Source organism: Cutaneotrichosporon oleaginosum, assembly GCF_008065305.1.
Source record: "Cutaneotrichosporon oleaginosum strain ATCC 20508 chromosome Unknown ATCC20508_contig08, whole genome shotgun sequence".
NCBI classification, from domain to species: Eukaryota; Fungi; Basidiomycota; class Tremellomycetes; order Trichosporonales; family Trichosporonaceae; genus Cutaneotrichosporon; species Cutaneotrichosporon oleaginosum.
The window spans coordinates 86210-110277 of record NW_027072177.1 but is presented as its reverse complement, the minus strand read 5'-3'; the positions used below and the strand labels follow the sequence as shown (position 1 = coordinate 110277).

Below are 24068 nucleotides of genomic sequence, written 5' to 3'. Positions count from 1 at the left end.
CTCCTCTCGCTCGCCCATGCAATCTTCAACGCTATGAATACGCGCTCGTCGAAGTCAACACACATCGCATCCATTCTGTTCAGACCTCCTCCCCCCCCCCCCATGTACCCTGCCACCAAGGCGTGCAAGGTCAGCTGCTCGTCTTCGTCGCTTCATGAAAGCGCTGTCCCTCCTGCCTGAATCCAAGCAGACATTGCCCTGCTCTTCTTTGATGATGCTCATCAGACCAGTCTTCACCAAGATCCAGCATAGCCATAACCTCCCCACAGCTCCTGTGAGCCAACGTATTGTCACAGATCGATGCCGGTCGACACCATAGCACGCTGCTTGAATTGTGGCATCACCTTGTGTTGACGACATTTGTTCGAGCCAGTGCATTCAATTCCACCTCGAGCTGTCAGGTGTTTCCGGCGTGATCCCCCCTCCCCCCCATCGGCTGTGGTTGGGTTGCTGGCGCTGTGTCATCAATGCCTTGACCAGAGCTATGAGGCAAGCGCTGGAGGAGGGGGGCGGCACATCGTCGAGAGGCCGAGTTCATGGATGCCGACCGTGGGTGGAGGCCAGGCACGCCACCTCAAAAGTTGGCCACCCACCACTTGGTCTCCATCCACCCCCTCATCCGCCATGACCAAGCCCAAGCTCTCACCACTGACCAAGCCGAGTGCGTCTCCTGTCTTTCCTAGCGCTCCGCCTGGCCCCACGCCGCCGTCTCTGACGCCAGAACGCCGCCTCCTCGCCCTCGGCATCGAGGGCTCGGCGAACAAGCTCGGTGCGGGCGTCGTCGCGCACGCGCCGTCGGCGCACGCGACGCTCGTGACTGTCCTCAGCAATGTGCGGCACACATATATCACGCCGCCCGGCGAAGGGTTCCTGCCGTCCGACACGGCGCGGCACCACCGCGAATGGGTGGTGCGGGTGATCCGCGAGGCGGTGCGCAAGGCCGGCGTGCGCATGAGCGACATCGACGTGATAGCGTTCACGAAGGGTGAGTGGGCGTGGCACGCCAGCTGCGCGTGAACATGCTCGCTGCCGCGCAGGTCTGACGCCAGGCCCTGGCATGGGCACACCGCTGCAGGTCGGCGCGCTCGTCTCGCGCACCCTCTCGCTGCTGTACAACATCCCGCTGGTGGGCGTGAACCACTGTGTAGGCCACATCGAGATGGGACGGCACATTACAAACAGCTCAAACCCCATCGTGCTGTATGTGTCTGGCGGCAACACACAAGTCATCGCCTACAGCCAGCAGCGGTACCGTATTTTCGGGGAGACACTGGACATTGCCATCGGCAACTGCCTCGACCGCTTCGCGCGGGTGATCCAGCTCCGCAACGACCCGAGTCCGGGGTACAACATCGAACAGGAGGCAAAGAAGTGCGTGCTGCTACCGCCGGCCCGATCGAGCTGACAGCAGGGGAAAGCGGCTGGTGCCGCTCCCGTACGGCACAAAGGGCATGGACGTGACGCTCGCGGGCATCCTTTCCGCCGTGGAGGGGTATACGCAGGACGCGCGCTACCGGTCATGGGACGCGCTCGAAGGCGTACAGGACAGCGACGACGTAATCACGCCGCACGACCTGTGCTTCTCGCTGCAGGAGACGACGTTTGCCATGCTCGTCGAGATCACGGAGCGCGCGATGGCGCATGTCGGCGCGCGTGACGTGCTTATCGTCGGCGGCGTGGGGTGCAACGAGCGCCTGCAGGAGATGATGGGCATCATGTGCAGCGAGCGCAACGGGCGCGTGTTCGCGACCGACGAGAGCTTCTGCATCGACAACGGCATCATGATCGCCCAGGCCGGCATGCTCGCGTTCCGCATGGGGCAGGTGACGCCGATCGAGAAGACGAGTGTGACGCAGAGGTGGGCGGGCGGAGATTCCCAGCTGACACCAGGTTCCGGACAGACGCGGTGCACGTTACATGGCGGGCGTAGTTGTATACAGGTGATGAACACTATGAGTCTATTGCAAGCGGCATCCATACTCGTGCACTACTGATCTACTGACACGCCTACTCGATCGTGTACACATACCGCTTGCCTGACAGCTTGCCGTCGCGCATGTCCGCGAGGCCCTGTGCAATGTCGTCGATGCCGCCGCGCGTCTCGATCGGGGGCGCCTTGAACCCGAGCGCGATAAACTCGGGGATCTTGGCCACGAGTTCGCGGTGGAACTCGAGCTCCTCCTTGATGGCGGGCAGGGGGATCTTTGCGCCGCCGCGGGGGCCGAACTCGAACGCGCGCCCCCACAGGGTATACAGCAGGGTGCTCTGCACATCGACGTCTGGGCGGGCGGCGACGGCCTTGCTGTCGGGCGGGAGGATGACGTTCATCTGTCCCTTGCCCTCGGCGAAGCAGGCGAGGGTGAACGCGTTGCTGTCCGGCAGGGAAATGCAGTCGAGGGCCTTGTGCACGCCGCCGCCTGTCACCTGCTTGATCTTGATGATTGCGTCCGCGTCCTTGTAGTCGACGACGGCGTCGGCGCCGTAGCTCTTCACGAGGTCAAAGTTGCGCGCCGAGCACGCCGTGACGACCAGGTGGCCCATGAGCTTGGCGAGCTGGATCGCGAACAAGCCGACGCCCGACGAGCCGCCGTACACGAGGAACTGGGGTCAGCGGAGCCAGGTGTCAGCGCCGCAGGCAACTCACCCATCCGCCGGCCTTGGCAGGCGGCCACGGCCCCTTCTGCGAGTATTTGAGCGCGTGGAACGCCGTGTAGAACGGGATGCCGAACGTGCACGCCTGCTCGGACGGCATGTCGTCCGGGATCGGAAACGTGAGGTCCGCCGGCACTTTGAGGTACTGGGCGAACGCGCCGCGGTCCTTGAACAAGCCGCCGTGGACCCAGCCAGCGACGCGCGCGCCCGCGCGGATGTGCGAGCGCTGGTGCGACACCGAGCCCGGCACCTCGACGACCGTGCCGGCGTAGTCGCAGCCGATGATGCTGCCCTTGGTCGACAGCGCTGCGACATGCTTCCAGTCGGTCGGGTTCTGGTGTTAGTGCCGGACGCCACATGACCGAAATGCATGCCGATGCCGAATCCTTGGAATGTGCTCGGCCGGCACACCATACACACTTCCCACTGCTAAACTCACAAGCGTCACATGGTCGACCTTGACGAGGATCTCGTTGTCTTCGAGCGGCGGCAGCGGGATCTCCTTGACCTCTACGCCGTTCTGCCGTCAGCCCTGTCGCGCCTACGCTCACCTCAGCCTCGTTCTCCACGACAGCCTTCATAGTCTTTGGGGGCGCGGACATGGTGGGCTACTGTGCGTGCAAGCGTTGCGTTGCGTTGCGCCTTGAATGTGAATGCGGGTTATATATCTGCCCGCGGCCCGCTTAGATGCCCGGCTTGGCTGCTGGCTGACTGAGCGAGGTACAGGTTCCAGGCAGCGATGATGACATCGTCCCGAGGTTGAGAGCCGGAGGCCAATGATCGGGTAGCGGCGATCCGGTGCGCCACATTTGCAGTTCTGCCTCTTGCCGGTGACTGCATGGCATGCACGGGCGACGCAGTCGCGCTCCGTGCTCCGACTTTACAGACAGAGATGGAAGCTGAGCAATGCGGATGCGCGTGCACATGGTGCAACCGAGACGGAATTCCAGGTGCGATCGACAAGCGAGGCAGCGTCCCCAAAATATCAGGCGCAAGACCGTTGTAAGACCGACTCATGTTGCCCGCCGGCCGCAGACTGTGCCCGCATACCGCCGTGCCGAGATGGATGTGGCCGGACAGCCGACGGCGCGAGCATGTTCTGGAGCATCGTGCTCTTGCAGCGGAGTAGCCCGCGTCCCGCCTACCATAATCATGTCGCGTCATGACTCTCCATGTAGATCTCTTGCTCCTCCTTCACCACCCACACGTACCGTCACCTCTACCACTTCCACCACCATGTCCGATCCGGTGCATTCTATCATTGTTCAGACGTATCGCGACAGACCTGCGCGGCCTTGCCGCAGAAAGTGTCGTCATGTACGTGGGTGAAAATTCGTAGTGTATGTGTGTGTGAAGGAGTGAAGTAAAGGCGTAACGAGCAGCTTACTGGGCCCAGCCCTGCTGCGAGCTGACCTGGGCAGGCGTGTAGCCTTGGCTCTGCGGTCCACTGTACGTGTGGCCCTGGTTCGATCCATACCCGTGACCGCCCTGCGAGTCGTCATCAATGTCCGTGTAGTGTGTCTGGTCAGACCGTCCCGAGCCGCCGGGGCGGCCGTCGTCAAACGGAGACGTGTAGTTCTGCGTCCGCGAAGGCGAGCGGTAGTTGGAGCCGCCGTTGTGGCCGTGCGCCGAGCTGGACAACGAGCCTCTGCGCGAGCCAGCACGCGAGCCGGCTCTGGAGCCAGGGCGCGAGTCGAGATGCAGCGACGAGCGCGCGACGGCCTCGTTGGCGACTTCGGGGCCGTACTGCGCGGCAATCTGAGTCGCGTAGTCGTTCATGATCACGGCCATCGAGTCCATGTCGAGACGGTAACGCTTAGGCGTGAGACCCTTGCCAAAGCGGTACGTAACGTGGTTGGAGCACAGGAGGCCGGCGAGGATGATCAGGATGTGCGCGGGGACGAGGGCAAACGAAACGGTGTACCATGTTCTAAGGATCACACGCTCCAGCTTGAGGTAGCGGTTCTTGCAGCCGTCCTCGACCGAGCGAGGGTAGCACAGAGGCGAAATTGTCGCCTCAATGGCGGGAGAGAAGTAGCCGCAGCACTTGAGAGCGTCCTGGATACGGAGGCGGCCGATGATGCCGAGATTGCGCGACCACTGCTGGTTGATCTTGCCCTCAAGATTGAAAGTCTTGCGCTTGTACGTGATGTAACCGGGTGCCACCATGAAGCCGAGACAGACCCACAGCAGGAGGACGTAGACGGCCAAGAAGAGCCGGTTATTAAGGAAAATGCCAGAGAAGCCAAGGAGCGAAGTGAAGACGATAAGGGCGCCAGCGATCGTGGAGACTGGCCGTCAGCTGCGTTCGCGCAAAAGGGTGGCGGTTCTTGGGGGATAAGCCAACTCACGTATCAGTTCGGTGCGGTTGCCGACGCGCAAAATGTCGGAGCGGAAGAAGACGTTGATCCAGACAAGAATGGAGCAGATGAGACCGGCCATGCCGTAGAGGAAGAGCTGCGGATTAGCGTGCCGCCGAGATCATCTAGGGCTGTGGGCACAGCCCAAACTCACCACACAGTTAGCACCAAAGAGGATCCACTTGAAGCGGTTCCAGCGCAGCTTTGGCTTGTGCTTGGCCTTGAGGCCTCCTTTGCCGACCTGGAAGACGAGGCCTTCGTCGTCGTCGACAAGGCCGGGTTCACCCATGCGCGCGGCACCGGCGGCGAATGCGTCACGGCCGCCGCCCTGCTTGGCGCGACGGTGGGGATACTCTCCGGGCGCATGAAGCTTTGTGAACTTTGTGGGGACATAGTTGATTGAAAGGGAAAGCGATGCGGGACGGCTGTCCTTGTTTCGAGAACGCAGTTCGGCGAGGTCAGTGTACGACATGCCGCGGCTGCTGCCGCCGCTGTCGCTGTACTGCCCGCCCGTCACCTCCGAAAAGGGGAGGTTGGGAGGGACGAGCAGGTCGTCCTGGTACTGAACTTCCTGCATGGGGCGGCTGTGGTCGTACGAGCCAGAGAAGTGATCGTTTGAGGATCCCGGGGAAGGTGAACGCTGCTGAGCGTAGTACGCGTCCTGGTCGGCGCCGCTGTCGCGTTCGCGATGTTGGCGTCCTGGGCGGGCGCGTGAGGCTAAGTCTGCGAGCTTGCTGCGCGATGGCATCTGTGCGATTTAGAGATAGCGGACGCGCGTGGAATGGTCCGGGCGTGGGGAGGGGGGGGGGGGGTGGGTAAGTGGGAGGGCTGGTTTGTGGGATGCTTGGGGGAGAGGGGGGGGGGGGGGGGAGGAGGGCGTGTGGGAGTGGGGCCGGAAGGAGTTCAAGATGTCGAGGGAGAGAATGACGACGGGGAGGAGGGTGATGACGAGGAGGCTGTGAAGGATGAGGACGGGAGAGGAAGAGATGGAGAAAGAGAGATGGAGAAAGAGATGTGAGATGGAGATGGAGAGAGAGATGAGCTCGTTGTTCCAAACTTGTCGCCGGGACGTGTGGTGGGAGCAAGGAGGGAAGGTGGCATGGGGAGGAGTGCTACGGTGGGAGGTGCACACGGAGGGCGGTACTCAGGGAAACTACTTGACGCAGCCAGGGAAATGCTTCCGCCCAGACCTGTGCCTGGTCGAAAATACACCTCTGCCAGGGACTCTGGGGGGGCGCAAAGGAGCTAAAGGAGGGGACGCGAGGGGACGCGAATCCAAAACACAGCCACCCCCGTTTGAAATTGCTCGATCGCGTGGGATCCGCGTGTGTCTCACGCGGAACTGATCGACGCTGATCAGGGCTAGGGCACGAGCGCAGCTGGCGATCCGGCGATGGCGATCCGGCGATGACGGCGACGACGGCGATGACGGCGATGGCGATGACGGCGATTGCGACGTCGGCGATGGGCGCGGGCTGCTACTGATCTCTGCGCAATCGATTCAGTGGTGTGCTGCAGGACAGCAAGGACAGTAAGGATATAAGGATATGCGCACCCCAGCTGCCATTGCCAGGCATGTAGGCATGCCGTACTCTCATTCTCTCACCGACGTCATCAAGAGTCGAGGTTCAGCCTTGAACCCAACTGCCACACAATGCCACACTCACTTGCCGTCCTCGCGACGGCTATAAGCTATACGAGATTCATATTCTCCATCTCACAATTGCACAACTGACCAATTCACTCACCCCCACTTCTCACCACCACTCGCCACCCCATGCCACCCCCCATCGCACTCATCTACGGCGCGGGCCCCGGTACAGGCGCAGCGATTGCGTAAGTCGCTTCAGTTCATTCAGTTCCCATCGGCCAGATCTTGCGGCCCGCTAACGCCAGCCGCGCCCTGGCACCCACCCACGCCCTGCTCCTCATGTCGCGCTCGCTGCCGCAGTCCATCTCCCGCCTCGCTCTGGACGACCTGCCTCAAGACAGGGTGTATGCGCACAAGTACACGGGCGCCGCGTCTTTCGGCGAGGCTATCAAGGCTGCCCAGGAGCGCTGGCCCGGCGCACAGGTCAAGGTTGGCGTTTGCCATGCCGGCGTGCCCTTCCAGCCGGGGCCGTTCCTCAACAAGAGCACCGAGGACTTTAAGGAGTGTCTTGACAGCGCGTGAGTTGGCTGGAGGGGAGGGGAGGGGAGGGGAGGGGAGGGGAGGGAAGAAGGGCTTGGTCGGTGGGGAGTGTGTGGGCCGAGTCGAGGAGACCTGACACTCGGTATGCCCCGCCCACTCGCTCACCCCAGCGTCCAGGCATGGGACTTTTCGCAGGCCGTCATCCCCGCCCTCCTCGCCGCAAACGGGGGCACGCTCATCATCACCGGTGCGACAATGTCGCGGCGCGCTGGCGCAAACTTTGCCGCGATGGCCGGCGCGTCCTTTGCCCGCCGCGCACTCGCCCAGTCCCTCGCCAAAGAGTTTGGCGCGCAGGGCGTGCATGTCGCGCATGTGGTCGTCGACGGCCTCATTGCTACAGCGCATGTCGACGGCATGATGGGCAAGGCGGAGCCGGGGTCCCGCCTCGAGCCCTCTGATATTGCCGAGGTGTATCTTGACATTATCAAGCAGAAGCCGAGCGCGTGGACACAGGAACTGGATATCCGGTAAGTTGGGCGGGGCAGAGCAGGCGGGAGGTCGATAGTCGAGCATTCTGACAGCAGGCCATCCAAGGAAAAGTGGTAGCCACGGGAGGGAACAGACTATGGGATGCATCTCTGTGCTAGGTGGCTAGGTGGGTGGTGGCCGGCGGCCATGTCTACCCAAAGTAAAGCATCCCTTTGGTCTTGATATGCATCGGTGAGCTCGCGAACCTTTCCGGCCCCACGGCCGCCACGAGCTCCTTAGTCTTTCGCCTCCCTATGGAGCTCAGACCGCTGCGGAATGCCGCGTATGGCAGCACACGCGTCGAGCCAAAGTGCGAGGTTAGCACGAACAGCCCGTCCAGCTCGGCCGCCGCCAGCTTGTCGGGATCCCCGAAACCGGGCGGCGGGGGCGTCGGGAACTCGCTCGGCACGTCCTCGTCGTCGTCGTCGTCGTCATCGTCGTCGTCGTCGTCATCCTCGTCGTCGTCACCCTTGTCGTCGTCGTAATCGTCGTCGTCGTCCGAGCCGTCATCCCCGTCAGACTCTGCGCACTCGTCGCTGTTCTCGGCCACGACGAGCTTGACAGCGCGTTTGGGCTTTGGCTCCCGCGGCTCGGCCATCTCCACATCCTTGCGCTGCCCCTCCCACTCCTCTCGCACGGCCACGTCTTCCATCCCCTCGACCTCGCTGAACGGCGTGTACCCGTAGTGTACCTCAAGGAACTGCTTGAGCTTGGTCGTCAGAGGGTGAAAGACATGCGTCCCGGGGTCGAGAAGGTAGGAGGGCGCGTAGTCGCCCTTATACTGCATCTTCTGGCATGTCGCAATCCAATAACCTGCCGTCAGCTGCTTTCAGTGTACGAGTCACCCATGTAAAGCCATCCCATGCCTTGCGCACCCGCAGCCGCCATATCCAGCGCAAGTCCAATTTCATACAGCGCTGAAAGCTTGCCCAGACTTGCCCATGCCCAGTCGGGATCCCAGATAAAGTAGACGCTGGATACACAGGCGGGGAGAATGTCGATGACGGAAATTCCAACGAGCACCCCATCGACGCGGTAGAGGAGATGGTATGAGCCGTATTCGTCCGGGAGCCCTGTCGTGTCCGCCCCAGGCGCGTAGTGAATGGGAATGTTCTGAGATCAGCTACTGCTACAGTATTATGTCATTAACTCACGCCAAGAGGGCTGCTGCAGAGGAAGCTCTCGAAACCATGCCGCGTTGCCTTCCGCGGCGGATCTTTGTGGATTGCGATCTGGTAGCGACGATACAGGTCGAACGTTTCGTCTGTCGCAGTGGCGGGCGTGAGCTCCATCTAATGTTAGCGCGGCGTACTCATCACTGAATTTCACGGAAAAGCGATGCGCCATGCCCTCGCCTTCCTTGCATCGCCTGAGCTCCGGCCCAAGCTCAAACAGCTTGGCCTTGCCCTTGCCATTCTTCGGCTCCTCCCCGGTGATATAGCGGTTCCAGCGGTTCAGAGTCGAGCGCTGCTGTCGTGACGGCTTGAAATCGTTGACCTTCAGGCGAATCGTGTATTGAGGGCAGCACGTACGTTCCATGTCGGGGCTGCGGTCAGCGCAACTCGCTGGGGTGGATCGCTCGGCAGAGCATCTCACGCTGTGGAGCACTTACTGGTACGTATATTCCCCGCTTCGTCTCCACCCGCGATCCACGAGGTCCTGATAGAACTGGGGTCAGGAAGTGGCACGGCGCGCACGTCACCTGCGGGCTCATCTGCTCCGCCAAGACTAGTGTTAGTGCCGGAATGGTGGTCAACCTCCACTTACACCCGAAGCTGCGAGAGCTCTTGCCGCTCCGATCACCGGGTGGGGAGCAGTACCCGCATGAGTTTGCGTTGTAGCCGATCGGCTGGAGGAGGGTTAAGGCCATCGGAGATGGAGAAGAGAGAGGTGGCAAGAGGACGAACGGGAAGTGGTGTGGAGGAAGGGTTGGTGGTGGAGGGTGGAGGTGGAGGTTGAGCCACGCCGGTGACGCGACTGACACGAGCGATGCATGCCACCTCCCTCAAGAGCACCGGAATCAACATGATTATCATACGATGCATAGTACAACACGGGTGACACGCTTGCCTCTGGCGGGGCTTCTATGCCTCAGGCTCTTCCTCTATGGCCGCTCCGACCTGCGTCATGCTCCACAGCAGGGTTGCCAAGACGAAGAGCGCGAGATTGGTGTTGTAAGTGTACTGGGAGGCCATAATGAGGCGGCAGTGTCGCGTGCTACGAGAGACCGAGTGAGCACCTGAGAATACTGTTAAGAGTAGGCTGCCGATGACGACCGAGGGGAGGCTGGGGTCAGCTAGGCATGTGAGTCATACTCGCGAGAGACGAGGCCAAGTGGTGAGATGTCGGGCAACGAGATGAGGGGGACAGGCCAAGCCGTGCCGAAGAGAGCGGGAGCGGAGACGAATGGTCTGCTGTCAGCGCCACCTAGGTTGCACGCACGCGTCGACCCTCTCTGTCAGAGGTTGTGGTGGTGAGACCGAGTGTGTGAGTGGCTAAGAGCGCGAATGGATGAGGTAGCGAGGCAGCTCAGTGATATCTATTCACGGGCTAGACCATCTCGCGGCCTCGCGGGTTGTCACCTTCCACGGCCTCCACCCGACGCGCGCTCTGCCGAATCTCAAAAGTCCCGCACGGGGCCGCAGATCGGCCCGGCGATCGCCGCCACGTTTCAAGACGCAGCGTGGGCATCGGTGTCTGGATGCTAAATACGTCAGACCCCGAATTTCAACTCCAGTGTACACATCCGAGGAGAGAAAAGCAACACGTGACCGCCACAACCTAGGCACCTCTGTGCAAAAGTCCGTTTCCCCGCCGAGGTTCGCGACGACTTTCTCATTTCCTCGAGTACTTTTCAACTCCCAACCTATCAATTGCTATCAATTGACTTTTCTGCCCGCCCATGAACGCCTCGACTCCCGCAAGCTACTAACCCCTTCCCTCATCGTCCACGCTCCCCTCCCCCGACACGCGCCCAACATTTTGCCGCGGGCTCCAGCATCAATCTGGTGGTCCGACTTAATGGTCGCGAAGAGCGACAACACAGCATTAGAGCCTGTCTCCCTAGACCGTGTGGGGAGAGAGGTGTCAAGCTAGTGTGATATCCAGATGCATATATCGTTTGATTTTGTTGACAGGCGACACCCGTAAGCTGTCCACCAGCGATGCTCACATGAGCTCTGTAAATTTCATTCTGACAGAGACAGAGGCCAATTTCAAGTTGCAACCACTCCCATCGACCACATACTGCAATGTGAAAGCTGAGACGACCAGACCAGGGGCCGTTCTCTCTGCGTGGCCAGCGCGTCATGTTTCCGGCCGAAGCACTGAACGTCCCGCACCCTAACTGTGATCGGGCGCAGGTCGCACGGAGGTGCGTGTACTGCATCAACGATCGGATTGATGGCGACCTTGGTTGCGCGAAACGTATCCCACTCAGTCTCCGCCACCCGAAACTTATCCACCGGATCCCGTACTTGACATACATACATGAAGAGGATACAAATGTGAAAAGCTCCTTGTCACGCGTCTTCACAGCCGCTCATCTCCCCCGGACTTTTGTGCCTCGTCCGGAAGCGCGCTTGGGGCAGCTTCTCTCTTGTTCAACTACCCCAACGGAAACGCCCTCAGAAACGCATCACAGCTCCTGCTCAACTTCGCCATCCGATTCACGGATCTTGGTCAACGCGCGAGCACGACTCGTGCACGAGGCCAGCGTGGCCGCCGAACCCGTACTCGACGCTGTGACCTCCAACGTCGTCGACATTGCTGCAATCTGTGGACCTGACGCTCCGGAGTCCGTGGGTCCCGACTTGTCAGAGTCATCCGTCGCATCCGAAGTGCGCGCCTTTGCCGCACGAGCCCTCGCGCCACGCTTGCCTGGCGCCTCTGCGGCCTTCGCTTTGCTGTCACGGTACTGAAAGATGATGTCGGCGAGCTCGGGCGCCATGGCCTGGTAGCTGTACTCTGGCTGGATGTCATAGGTGTAAACAGGATCGGGCTGGCGGTACGAGGTAATGCGGTCCCATGAAAATGGGCGATAGTCGGTCGGGTGCAGCGGCTTGTACGCGTCCTTCGAAGTACAGTACCGATCTGCGGCAGCGGCGATGAGCGCCCAATCGGCCTCGTCGAGAGTGGGCGCAGCCACGCGGGCATCTGCACACGCCGCTTCCGCCAGTAGGTCAGCACGCCAGCCAAGGAGGTGGGACTCACCATCTGGACGACGTCGTGCGCTAGCTTGTCGAACTCACGCCGGTAGTCCGCCGCGGTCGGGAGAGGCACCAAGCCCGAACGACAACGCGTCCACCACCACCTTCCGTTAGTCCAGTTGACTTCTGTAGGGCTACGAGCCGCAACGCACACTTCGTACAGCTTATCAATCACGGCCAGGACATAGCCGGTGCGGTCGATGTCGCGGCCTTGGCTCTGCGCCCAGTCGTAGCTGGCGTTCATGGCCACGCCCTGGATGATGCGCCACTCGTCCCAGAGCGGAATGAACGGCGGGTCGAGGTCCATGCAAAACCAGTGCTTGCGGGGGAAGCCAGTCTGCATCGGGTCGGTCATGAAGTAGTTTTGGTAGTCGATACGTCGCGATAGCGGCGGGCGGGTGCGTAGCACGACTGAGGGTGCGGGTGGTGTATCGGCATCACTGCCATGGGCGACAGAAACCGGCAACATGCTTGGGGTACTAGAGGTGTTGAATCAGAAATGGAGTGGATGCGGTAGGAAGCGAGAGCAGATAAATGGAGAGTAGACGGATTGGAAGGAGTAGCGGGTGAGTGAGTGGGTGAGAGACAGTATAATCATGGCTGGGTCAAGTGACAATTCAGCTATCAAGAATGTCCAAACATGTGCTTGGTAGTGTGCGCTCCAACCCTGCATGTGTTATTCTCTGGCCATACGTGATTCGTGTTCACTTCTGTTCTTTCTCTGTGTCTTTGGTCACTGTAGCCTGCATCACTCGTTCTCTGCATTCTCCATTTCCTCATGTCGTTCGCTACTTGGTGGGTGAGGTCATCCACTCCTTCGTGGAGGTCATCCATTCCTTCATTCATCCATTCATTCGTCCTCTCGCCTCCAATCTACTGGCAGGCTGCCGAAGTGTTGTTGCAAACGGCGGCTCGCGCCCCATCTCTTCAACGATCACGCCTTGCACTGCAGACTGAAGTCAGCGGTTGATGTCGCCGCGCCGCGCGCCCCTCATCTCGCCAACAACACTGCCTGTGAAGCCGCAGCGGTTGCGGTACGCTACAGCGTCCACGGCACGGGGGGGCGATGGACGCGCGCAAATTCGTTGTAGTGCGCGTTTGTCAGGTGGAAGAGGTCCTCCCGATTTCCGATCACCGTGAGGGTCGCAGTCTCGCCGTCTATCGCAAGCGCTGCACACTCATCACACGGCAAAACGCGGCCGCTCGGTTTGAGGCACTAGGAGCGGCCCCGATGTGGTCGCAGCCCGGGAGGCGGTTCGGGGTTCTCGGCAGTCTGAGTGGGGATGGCCCAGGATGACGAGCGGGTGTCCCTCCACAAGGGGGTGGGACTTGGGACATGAGCCGGGACGCGACTGTTGCAACCGGATATTGCGAGTAGATTGGGGACAAGAGGATGAGTGAATGAACGAAGGAATGGATGACCGCACCCGCCAAGTAGCAAACGACATGAGAAAATAGACAACGAATGATGCAGGCTACAGGGACTAACAACATGGAGAGAGAGTGGAAGCCAATACAAATAACGTGTGTCCAGAGAATGACATATGTGGGGATGAAGCGCACACTACCGAGCACATGTTTGGATATTATCGATAGTAGAATCACCACCTGACCCAGCCATAAATACACTCTCACACCCATTCGCTCGTGGCTGTTCACCAATATGAACGCCTCACACCAGAGGTGCATGCGGTCCCGACAGAGTATGACATTGGCGCGGACCTCTTGAGCCGAGTGCACCTGCACCTCCTGAAATGGGCGGACGATAAGGCCTATGTGCCCGAGTTTGTCGGGATTGACGCCGACAATGATGAGGAGGAGGACTACGACCCAGATCGCGACCAGCTCCTCCTCGAGCTTCAAGAACTGGGACAGGAGCGCGCCGAGCACGACGTCTGATGCCAGCGCACATTGGCATTGATCCCCCTCCCTTTCATACCATTGTATCTACGTGAGCCATGAACGCCGCTGCCATTACACCGGGCGCCTCCAATGTCAGCACAATCTACAGACCCAGATCGTGTTTGGCTAGCGCCAGGCTGCTGAGGTGCGCGTGCCCTAGGAACCGCAACGCCCCCGGTCTGTCGTCCGTGTGCTACAGGCCCCCGAGCGCCGTCTGGAAACCTGGAGAGCAAAGACAAGTGGGCGCGATGCATTATATTCCCCCTGGACACGACCCGAGCCAAGTGAAGCTGTCAAGTTTGCTCGCGCATGCTAACTTGAATGCGCCATGAACACCAAACGTCGTTGTCCCGGCTCTCACATAGTTCCGCCAAGCAGGCATGAGGGCCCCTTTTAGAGGAGTTTTTCGTCGCTGCTCGCCCACTCGCATGGCGTGAGCCGTGACAGCAACCAAGCAAGATGATGGAGAGGTCATGTGCAGTGGGTCATGTGAGCCTTCCAAGAAAGTTCATCCAGCTTGCGGGGAGGCCTAGCTATCAACCCAGCAACTGCCCAGTAGCTGGATGTGCAGCGGATGGCCAGGGCAGCGGATGATCCCTCCCCCCCACAGTCATTTAGCCGCCTGGGCTGTGTCGACGACTCACAGCCACCATGGATTGCAATCATCAGGGCTTGCGTTGGCTGTGTGTCGTCGACAAAGCCTATGTGGCTGCATTATTCTTCCAGTTGCCTGCGGCTGACTGGTCGTCCTGAAGGTTGGGAACCCAGGATCGATGGCACAGGCTCCGCAAAGCTGTTGGGTCTGGCCTGCCGTTCGGCAATGATCTATCCAGGACTGATCGTTCAGAACCAATGGTTTAGCGGAGGTCATCTGGCACACCTCCTTCGTCGTTCGCCGGCCAGTCCTGTGTGTCCAGCGCTATTGGCTCAGTAGCCTGTCGAGCGTCAAGCGAGTATTTCCATACGATTCTGTCAGCGCTGCGACTCATGAGCCAAGGTTTGGGTAGGGTCCCTACTGCTTGTTACACTCTCTTGTCTTGCGAGTAATATTTAGCCTGTGTGAGTCGTCACCACGGTCTCAGTCCTGATGTGGTTCATCGTTGTGGTCCTTACCGCAAAACGTCAAAGGCCTCGAGGTAGGGGCGCACATCCACTCTTTGAAGACAATCCTCCTCATGGCTCGCAAGATGTCGACCTTGTGGAGAAGAAAATTGGGTGAGCACACTCACCCCCGACCCCGACATTGAGACGATCGACATGACGTCGACGACCCGGCAAACAGTCCAGTCAATGCCGGGGCCCACGCACATGTATCAGTTGTATCTGCCACATTCCTCATGTTCGCCGTATCCGAATGCGCCGCTTTGATAGCGCCGGACATTTAGTCACGCATCCGTCATAATGACAATGCTGTGCCGAGGGCCAAGCGTCATTCTCGTCTCACGGCCGCATGGCCACGGCGTCTCGGCAATCACAGCGCCGGTATCATTCAGACCGGGACGGCGGCAGGGCGTTACGGCGAGGCGGTCGACGTGGGGGAATGGCTTGACGGCGCCACCGCGCTATTCGACAAGTGCCTGTCCATTCTGACCCCGAAACACATTCCATGAGGGTTGTGGCATCTGTGACTCAGGTGGATGCAGAGCACACGTACGGAGCGGAGCGAACGCCGAGTCAACAGCGCTCAAGGTGAGCCGGGACATCACGTGAGCCGCCGGACGTAGCGGAGGAGTTGCGGTGAGCGAGTTAAGAATTGAGCGCTGAACAAGTTCTCGTGCCAACTTGCCAAGGCATGCAGGACCGATGGATGAGATTAGCTCGGATTAGGCGACAACCATACGGCAAAATCAGGCAATCTATTCTCAACTGCGTCGGAAAGAAGATAATACCGCATTCAGAGCCAGCCGCACAGAACCGGAAAGGAGCGTCAAGCCGCTAGACTTGGAGCTTGAAGAGACTAGTATGCCAGACCGGTAGCGAGAGGTTGCCGAGCCTCTTTTTTTTACTTGGACTCGCTTGATCGTTCTGAGACAGCTGCCATGCTTGGCGGACACATGCTTGGATCGCTGCAAGCTCGGAGGACCACCTACCCTCGGAATTTACTGTTCGGTCTCGGGCTCGATTGATTCTTGGGTCTGCCGGTTTCCGTGGCGCTCGCCGCCAGGCACCACCCTTCCGAGGCCAGGCGCCTTCGGTGATCGGCAAGTGGCACTTATCATCCGGCACGGCCAACCGTCGCCGTCCCTGCCCCTGGTCGCATGCGATGCGATGCATGTCTCACGAGCGTCTCACTGCACCTTATTCCGGCCTGTCCCATCCTGCATTCCCCATGCGGGCAGCGGACCGAGGAGGACGTTGGACCGAGAACCGCGAGGACCCCAAACACATCTTTCCGCGGATCTAAGACCTCGACAAAATCGAGGATCGAGGATCGAGCCTCCGCAAAGGCTTCCGAGCTGCAGCCGGCGGCGAGACAGAAGTAACAGCCCCCCTAAACCCCGAGACTATCATCTCAGCTGCAAGGGGCATTGGATGCGCCACGATATCACGGCACACTGCACCGGACGTCGGCATCATCGTCATCGCCAATTGAATCGCGAGGGGCAGCGGGAAGCCTACGGGCGCTACGGTCCAGACACGAGGAGGCCAGCCTCCGGCCTCCGGCTTGCGTCTCGTATGCCGCTAACCTAGCTCCTAGTTTCCTCCTCGTCCTCGTCCCCATTCTCACTCGGCCGGCGCAGCCGCCAGTGGCCATGGCTCACGGCCTATTGCTCCATGACCCCATGACCTCGTCAGGACCGCGCGGACAATGGACAGAGCGTGGACATGACTGCCCCATGTGTGTCGGCGCCACTTGCAAGAATAGAATTACCTGATGCCCTCTTCGGCAGGTCTCATCATCTGAGGTCGACCCCAGACTCGGCATGGACGAGTTGGAGCACCTCGAGGGCTCCGCGGGGTCCCTTGAACACGCGCACAGAAGAGGCGCACGGAAGAGACCGGCTTCGGGAATGAGTGGGGGGTGAGGAGAGGACTGACGCAGGCGGCGGCGCTCACCGCCACGTGATGTGGCAGCCATTCTCTCCATCCCCCCTCCTTCCGATCTTTCTCCATCTCACTAACCAGTCCAAACACGGACAACAACTAACCGGTGATCAATGCCCGCTTACCTTGCCTCTCACCCCTTCACGCCCTCCTGTTTGCATGTCGGTGGCATGTACAGTGGAGAGAAAATGAGATATAAACCCCTCCGTTGTTGCCGAGATTCGACGTCCTTCAACGCCACATTCATTCAGCAATCATGAAGACCTGGGCTCTCGCCTTGATCTTCTCCCTTGCGGTCTCCGCTCAGTGCGTCCGCCCCATTTTGCTATTAGCAAAACTCTAACACACAGGACTGACCCCCTCGCTGCCTTCACCCCATGTGGCAGGGCCTGTCTCCAATCGGCTGCTACCCAGGCTGGGTGCCAGGGCGTCAACGACAACGCTTGTCTTTGTAGCCAGCCCTACGTAACCGCCGTCACTGGGTGTATTATTCCATGTGGTTCTGCCGACATCACGGCCGCTCTCGCTGCCAAGGCTGCGCGCTGCGACAGCCCTCCTTCGTCGTCGGCCCCTCCCAGCTCGTCGGCCCCTCCGTCGTCGTCAGCCCCTCCGTCGTCGTCAGCCCCGCCCAGCTCTTCGGCTCCTCCGTCTTCGTCGGCGCCCCCCAGCTCGTCGGCCCCTCCCTCGTCGTCGGCCCCTCCCAGCTCCTCGGCCCCTCCGTCCTCTTCGGCCCCTCCGTCCTCGTCTGCGCCTCCTCCCTCGTCCTCTGCCCCGCCCTCATCGGCCCCTCCTTCCTCCTCCGCGCCACCCACCAGCGCAGCCCCCCAGCCTTCCGGCTCGACGGGTGGCCTCTCGGCCTGCGCCACCAAGTGCATGACAGACACGATCGCGTCGCAGGGCTGCCGTGGCCCGGACGACAACGCTTGCATCTGCACGAACGCCTTCACGTCCGCTGCGACGCCGTGCGTGCTCGCCTGCGGCGCTGCCGACGTCTCCGCCCTCCTCGCGCAAAAGGCGACCCGTTGCGCCAACGTCAGCTCGGCACCTCCCTCCTCTGCTCCGCCCTCCAGCGCACCGCCTACCAGCGCCCCGCCAACGGGCGCCCCCCCGTCCTCCGCCAGGCCCACCACCCCCGCGCCCCAGTCGTCGGGCTCGCCCAGCGGACCCTCCAGCGGCCTCTCGGCGTGTGCGACCAAGTGCATGACCGACGCTATTGCCGCGCGCGGATGCAAGGGCGAGACGGACAACGCGTGTATCTGCACTGATGCGTTTACGTCGACGGCGACGCCGTGCGTCCTCGCTTGTGGCACCGCAGACGTCCAGGCTCTGCTCGCTCAAAAGGCCCAGCGCTGCTCCGGCAACACCGGCGGCAACACTGGTGGCAACACTGGTGGCAACACTGGTGGCAACACTGGTGGCAACACTGGCGGGAACACTGGCGGGAACACCGGAGGAAACACCGGCGGCAGCACCGGCGGCAGCACCGGCGGCTCGAGCGGACTTTCTGCCTGTGCCACCAAGTGCATGCAGCAGGCGATCGCCTCGCAGGGCTGCTCCGGCGAGAGCGACAACGCCTGCCTATGCACGGACGCGTTCACCGCCGCCGCGACGCCCTGCATCCTCGCCTGCGGCAGTGCAGACGTCACCGTTGCTCTGTCGCAGAAGGCGGCGCGCTGCTCCGGCGGCGGCTCGACTGGTGGTTCTACTGGTGGCTCGACTGGCGGCTCGACCGGAGGCTCCACCGGCGGGTCTACGGGCGGTTCGACTGGCGGCTCTACGGGCGGCTCGACGGGCGGCTCGTCCGGCCTCTCGCCGTGCGCTACGCAGTGCATGCAGCAGGCGATTGCGTCGCAGGGCTGCTCTGGCGAGAGCGACAACGCCTGTCTCTGCAAGGACTCGTTCACCGCCGCCGCTACGCCCTGCATCCTCGCCTGCGGCAGTGCAGACGTCACCACCGCTCTGGCGCAGAAGGCTGCCCGTTGCTCCGGCGGCGGCGCGGGCACGGGTACCGGAACCGGCACGGGCACGGGCACTGGCACCGGCACTGGAACGGGCACTGGCACTGGCACTGGTACGGGCACCGGCACGGGCGGCGCGCCCCTCTCGGCGTGCGCCACCAAGTGCATGACGGACGCGATTGCGTCGCAGGGCTGTGCTGGAGAAAACGACAACGCGTGCATCTGTACCGACAAGTTCACGGCGGCTGCCACGCCCTGTGTACTGGCTTGCGGCGCCGCGGACGTCAGCGCCGTCCTCGCCCAGAAGGCTACCCGCTGCTCGGGCGGCGGTACCGGTACGGGCACTGGTACTGGAACCGGCACTGGCACCGGAACTGGCACTGGAACTGGAACTGGCACTGGCGGCGCATCGCTTTCGCCCTGCGCGACCAAGTGCATGACCGATGCCATCGCGTCGCAGGGATGCAAGGGTGAGACGGACAACGCCTGCATCTGTACCGACAAGTTCACCGCTGCCGCCACTCCGTGCGTTCTTGCGTGTGGCGCCGCCGACGTCTCGGCTGTTCTTGCCCAGAAGGCGACGCGCTGCAGCGGCGGCGGCACTGGCACCGGCACCGGCACGGGCTCTGGCTCTGGCTCTGGCTCGGGCTCTGGTTCCGGCTCGGGCTCGGGCTCGGGCTCGGGCTCTGGCTCTGGCTCCGGCGGCATCCCCGACCTCTCGCAGCTCACGCCTTGCGCGCTCAAGTGCGTGACCCAAACGGTCGCGTCGGCGGGCTGCACCGGCCCGACGGACACCAAGTGCATCTGCTCGGAGAAGTTTACGAACGCCGCCTCGACCTGCCTGATGACGCAGTGCAAGACGTCGGACGTGATCGCGGCGCTCAACCTCGAGCGCGCCATGTGCCCCTCGCTCGGCCTGCCGGACCTGAGCCCGCTCAACTCGTGCGCGCAGGGCTGCATCCTCGACTCGATGAAGGCGTCGGGCTGCGCCGGCCCGCTCGACAAGGCCTGCGTCTGCGGCGTCAACTACTCGCTCCAGGCGGCGCTGTGTCTTCTTAGCGATGGATGCGGGCTTGGCCAGGTCCCGCGCGCGCTGCGCATCGAGAAGGACATGTGCTTCGACAAGGCTGCAGGCAAGTGCGAGAGCCAGGGCGTGTTCAAGGTCCTTGACCTCGACTGCTGGATCCAGCGCCGTGACCTCAGCACCGTCGAAGGCCGCCTCGGCCGCCGCGGCACGCCTGTCGCGCGCGCCGTGCGCCACAATATGGTCCTCTAGACCAGGACGAAGCCACCAAGGACACTGAAGAAGATTGAATATAGTTTCCGAAGTTTCTAGCGAGCAACAATATATAGTAGTGCTTCGGCGGTGATTATGCACAGACCTCGAAGACGCGGCGGCGTAGGACATGAGATTAATGGAAGTTGCTCCGTTCACTAAATACTCAAACGTCAACAGATCGCGTGTTCATATTGCCCAGCGTGGCCAAATGCATCAAAATCGTGTACCGAACTAGAGTCTATATTGCCGCCCTTGCCCCACCGTAGTCATTACTTCTTCTCCGGAGCAACCGGCACGCCAACAACAACGTGCCCCTCCTCGTTCTTGTACGTGGGCTGGGCCTGGTTCGGGGCGACCGGCTGGAGACGGACCTCCTCGCCGTTCTTCATGCGCGCCTTGACCCACCCCTTCGCAGTCGCCTTGAGGATGGAGCGGCGGCCGACGCCGCGCACATCGACATACACGAGGACGGCGTTGCGCACGCTCGCGCCGGTGTACGCGACGGCGGCGCCCGCATCGTTGCCGTAGCGCGCGCCGACGGCCGTCGACGCCGCGTGCGTGCCGGACGTGACGAGCTCGTTCGCGGCCGCCTCGAACGACGACAGGATGACGTCTGCCGCCAAGATCGTCCGGTTCAGCAGCGGGCGCTTCTTCTTCTTGCCCGTCGGCGTCGCGTATCCGGACCCCGGGGCCGAGCCGGCCGGCGAGAGCGGCGGCGCATAGCCGCTCTTCTCGTCGGGATAGCTCGACGTGTACCCCGGGCCGAGGTGGGTGTTGCCGGTCGTGCCGAGGGGCACGCCGGGGGCCGCGCCATACGTCGAAGCCGAGTACGACGACTTTTCGTTGTAGCCGCCAGGGGAGGGCTGGTTGGGCGTGAGCGGGGATCCGCCTTGGCCGGGACCGGCCGCGGCGCTTGCCTTCTCCGTGCCGATTCTGGGCGGGAGAGGCGGGGCTTGGCCGCCGGCAGTGCCGTACGGCGCACCGTGATCAGCGCCGTAAGCGCCGCCGCCCGGCGTCGTCGTTCCGGGCGCGTGGGTGCCGGTGCCACCGGGAGCGCCGCCGAGGTATCCGCGCTGCTGGGCTTGGGTCTTGGCCCAGCCGTAGGCCGACGTGGCCGCGGGCACAGCAGCCTCCTTGATCTGCTGGAACGTCGACTTCTGGGGCACGAAGCCTGCAGGCCCAGCGGCGCCGGGCTGCGGGGCGGCGTAGACCTGGCCACCCTTCTGCTTCTTGGACACGAGGCGCTCGACCTGGTTGTTGATCATGCCGACAGTCTTGCCGGTGACGCGGGCGCCGGCCGTCGTCGCGCCGTGCACGCTCTTGAGCGAGCTCGTGACTGCGCCCATGCGCACAGGCTCGGGGCGGGGCACAGCCTTGGCGCGGTAGCGCTCGGCGGAGCGCATCATCGCGCCGCTGGCGGCGCTCGACGCACCGAGGACGCCGCGAGAGATAAAGTCGGCGCCCTTGAGCATCCACCCGTCGATCTCGTCGGGCGGGATGCGGGTCACGCGCACCTCACGCGTGTGCGCTACGATCGGGCCAAAGTCGATCATGACGGGTCTCGTGGGCTCCTGGTTGGCGACATCGGCAGCCTCGGCGTCGCTCATCTTGGGCGCATGGTCCATCTCCCCGATGACGGCGCCCGTCGTCTCGTCGACGAGCACAAGCTTGCCGCGCAGATCCTCGGCGCTGCCGCCATGCACAAGGGGTATGTTCTGATGGGTCTGAGCCGATGAACTGGAACCTGCCATCGTGCTGGCACCAGCTGCGCCTGCAAAACCCGCTGCGCCCGCGGCGGCAGCTCCCACGCCAGGGCGTGACTTCTCATCGTGATACGCGCCGGAGCCAGGACCGGCGCCCTCGGTCGAGGCGTAAGTCGGAGGCTGGCCGGCGGGGGCGCCAAAGCCCGACTTGGAGTCGCCGAAGCTGACACGGTGGCCAAGCGATGGCGCCTGGACGCCGTCAAGACCCGAGCCGCTGGGGAGGACACCGTACTGGCGGAAGAGGGACTCGAGGGTGCCGAGGTCCTCGAGTTCGTTAAGGGAGCGGGGCGCCTCCAGGGAGAGCACAAGCTCGGCCCCCGGGACATCCGGGTTGCGCAAGATGTACGTGGGACCGCCGTCGCCACCGGGAGGTGAGCGCGCCTCCATGGCGTTCCCGGGGACGAGGGTGTGCTCAAAGTTGTCGCCGATGCGGAGGACGAGCCACATGTCGTGGGTAGGGGCGGGATCGTTGGGCGAGACCTCGAACGGGTTGGCAGTCTGGTGTCCAATCTCGGGAGGGATGGGGACCGAGACACACTCGACGCTGAGGTCAGTTCGGAGCCCGTTCAAAATCAGGTCACTCACGCTAGCTCGCCGCGGCCGAGGTCCATCTTCTCGCCATCGAATATCTGGCCGATTGTGGCCTCGGGTATGGTGAGGAGGAGGTAGCCCTCAGCGTCGGTGTTGGCCATGCTGCGTATGTGGTCGGGGTAGGGGGCTTTGAAGCGGGAGTAGTCGAGTGGAAGAGAATACTCTTGCTCGTAGGTGGGGCTGTAGCTTGGAGGGGTGTGTAGGAATGGGTGGCGTGGAGGTAGGGGAGGAGGAGGAGGAGGAGGAGTGGGAGATGGATAGACGAGATGCTTGTTCTGCTGAGCTATATACGAGTTGTCTTGCCAGTGGCGTTGGAATCCCATAGCGATGACGCGCGACGGCGAGGAGCGAGTGGGCGTCGCGGGACGGCCAGAGTCGAGATGAGGTACGGAGGTGACGAGAGAGTGGCGGAACGTGCAAAGAGACGGACACACGGCGCGGGGGGGGGGCTTGGCAGGCGCATAACCAGAGGTCGGTGCGGGATCTACCTTCTGACGTCATTCCATTAGATTTCGATGCTAATCTTCATTAGAGTAGCACCGCCTCTCGGGCTAATTACATCCCACGACGCGATCGGCTCACGCGATCCACTGGGCCTAAGTAATAATCAACGCGACCATTTTCCGCCACATCCGCCTCCAGCGTCTTGCATCATCAACCATCCTCGGCGGGATGTACAGTCCGCCGTTGCTCGGCTGCATCGGCTGAGGCATCCGCGTCGAATTGCCACCCAACTAACTAAATGCCTCAAACCTGTGCGGGTGAGCGGGTTAACCCAGTTATACTCTGCTGCGTGACACTAGAGAACGCTGCGCTGGGCGGAACAACGCGGCGCTCGGAATAGCTGCCCCAAGAAAACAACCAGTCTCGCCGGATATATCGTCAACCGACACTGGTGGCAACAAAGCTGCGCCCGATGTCGCGGTCAAGCGTACATCTCTCTATCTACAGCACTCTGCATCAGGTCTAGGACTGCCATGCGCTCCATGAACGCATGACAGTCCTTAGCCGAATGTTGAATGCCGTTCGTGACCTCGGAGTGTGCGGGGGTGGGCAACGCAAACGGGACCGCTTTGCCAAACAAAAAGGTTGGAAGTTGAAGAGGAAATGGAGAATATTTTGGAAGGCCGGGGGGGGGGGGGGGGGGGGGGGGGGGAAGGGACGGGGTCCTGAAGTGCTCTTTTAACAAATCCAAAAGACTCAAGTCCATCCCGGAGCTCGGTAGCCGGAAAGACAGCGGGAACAGCGCAGAGCAGAACAGCGAACTATCGGACATCGGGAGAAGGCGACTATTCAAAGGCGAAGAGCTACACATGTACGATTATTGCCCCGGCTAGTCCCAATAAAATTAGCTTCTGCACACCTTCCTACTGAAGCTAAACCGTACACAAAAGTGGAAGTGAGTGGGTCAAGAAACATGACCAACCCTATCAACCGCGATTTTACGCCGTTAGGAAAGCTCTCGCATTGCAATGTTGCCGAGCCGCGTCCAGGCTGGTCCTCGAGCGTCGCGGGTGCGATTCATGCTGCCTTCGTTTAATCCCGAGCTTTTTCAACAGACTCACGGAAGAAGCACGCGTAGGAAGCATGGATCGGAGATGGATAATGTCATTTCGAGAGCTCCTCCCGATTACCCCGAAGATGCACAATG

The 24068-nt window shown here is 61.7% G+C and overlaps 7 protein-coding genes across 7 annotated transcripts; 2 read left to right on the top strand and 5 right to left on the bottom strand.

Moving 5' to 3' along the window:
• Positions 1-624: 624 nt before the first annotated feature.
• COLE_07635 (uncharacterized protein) lies at positions 625-1930 on the top strand (the record flags this gene model as incomplete). The annotated part of the gene is made up of 4 exons (XM_018420471.1): positions 625-985; positions 1050-1371; positions 1409-1858; positions 1891-1930. 4 exons carry the CDS (start codon positions 625-627, stop codon positions 1928-1930), a joined length of 1173 nt encoding a protein of 390 aa, XP_018277107.1.
• A 77-nt stretch (positions 1931-2007) lies between these two features.
• COLE_07634 (uncharacterized protein) lies at positions 2008-3254 on the bottom strand (the record flags this gene model as incomplete). Its single annotated transcript, XM_018419561.2, has 4 exons — positions 2008-2601; positions 2645-2986; positions 3092-3172; positions 3204-3254. The coding sequence occupies 4 exons, from the start codon at positions 3252-3254 to the stop codon at positions 2008-2010; spliced, it is 1068 nt and encodes a 355-aa protein (XP_018277106.1).
• A 781-nt stretch (positions 3255-4035) lies between these two features.
• COLE_07633 (uncharacterized protein) lies at positions 4036-5760 on the bottom strand (the record flags this gene model as incomplete). The annotated part of the gene is made up of 3 exons (XM_018420473.1): positions 4036-4943; positions 5004-5109; positions 5167-5760. 3 exons carry the CDS (start codon positions 5758-5760, stop codon positions 4036-4038), a joined length of 1608 nt encoding a protein of 535 aa, XP_018277105.1.
• A 1029-nt stretch (positions 5761-6789) lies between these two features.
• COLE_07632 (uncharacterized protein) lies at positions 6790-7749 on the top strand (the record flags this gene model as incomplete). Its single annotated transcript, XM_018423822.2, has 4 exons — positions 6790-6848; positions 6909-7181; positions 7314-7670; positions 7728-7749. The coding sequence occupies 4 exons, from the start codon at positions 6790-6792 to the stop codon at positions 7747-7749; spliced, it is 711 nt and encodes a 236-aa protein (XP_018277104.1).
• A 73-nt stretch (positions 7750-7822) lies between these two features.
• Positions 7823-9541, bottom strand: COLE_07631 (uncharacterized protein; the record flags this gene model as incomplete). The annotated part of the gene is made up of 7 exons (XM_018425817.2): positions 7823-8484; positions 8517-8784; positions 8826-8963; positions 9001-9217; positions 9284-9339; positions 9374-9399; positions 9439-9541. The coding sequence occupies 7 exons, from the start codon at positions 9539-9541 to the stop codon at positions 7823-7825; spliced, it is 1470 nt and encodes a 489-aa protein (XP_018277103.1).
• Positions 9542-11308: 1767 nt separating this feature from the next.
• Positions 11309-12348, bottom strand: COLE_07630 (uncharacterized protein; the record flags this gene model as incomplete). The annotated part of the gene is made up of 3 exons (XM_018426065.2): positions 11309-11845; positions 11884-11983; positions 12032-12348. 3 exons carry the CDS (start codon positions 12346-12348, stop codon positions 11309-11311), a joined length of 954 nt encoding a protein of 317 aa, XP_018277102.1.
• A 7984-nt stretch (positions 12349-20332) lies between these two features.
• On the bottom strand, positions 20333-22740 carry COLE_07629 (uncharacterized protein; the record flags this gene model as incomplete). Its single annotated transcript, XM_018426860.2, has 2 exons — positions 20333-22370; positions 22412-22740. 2 exons carry the CDS (start codon positions 22738-22740, stop codon positions 20333-20335), a joined length of 2367 nt encoding a protein of 788 aa, XP_018277100.1.
• Positions 22741-24068: the final 1328 nt, after the last annotated feature.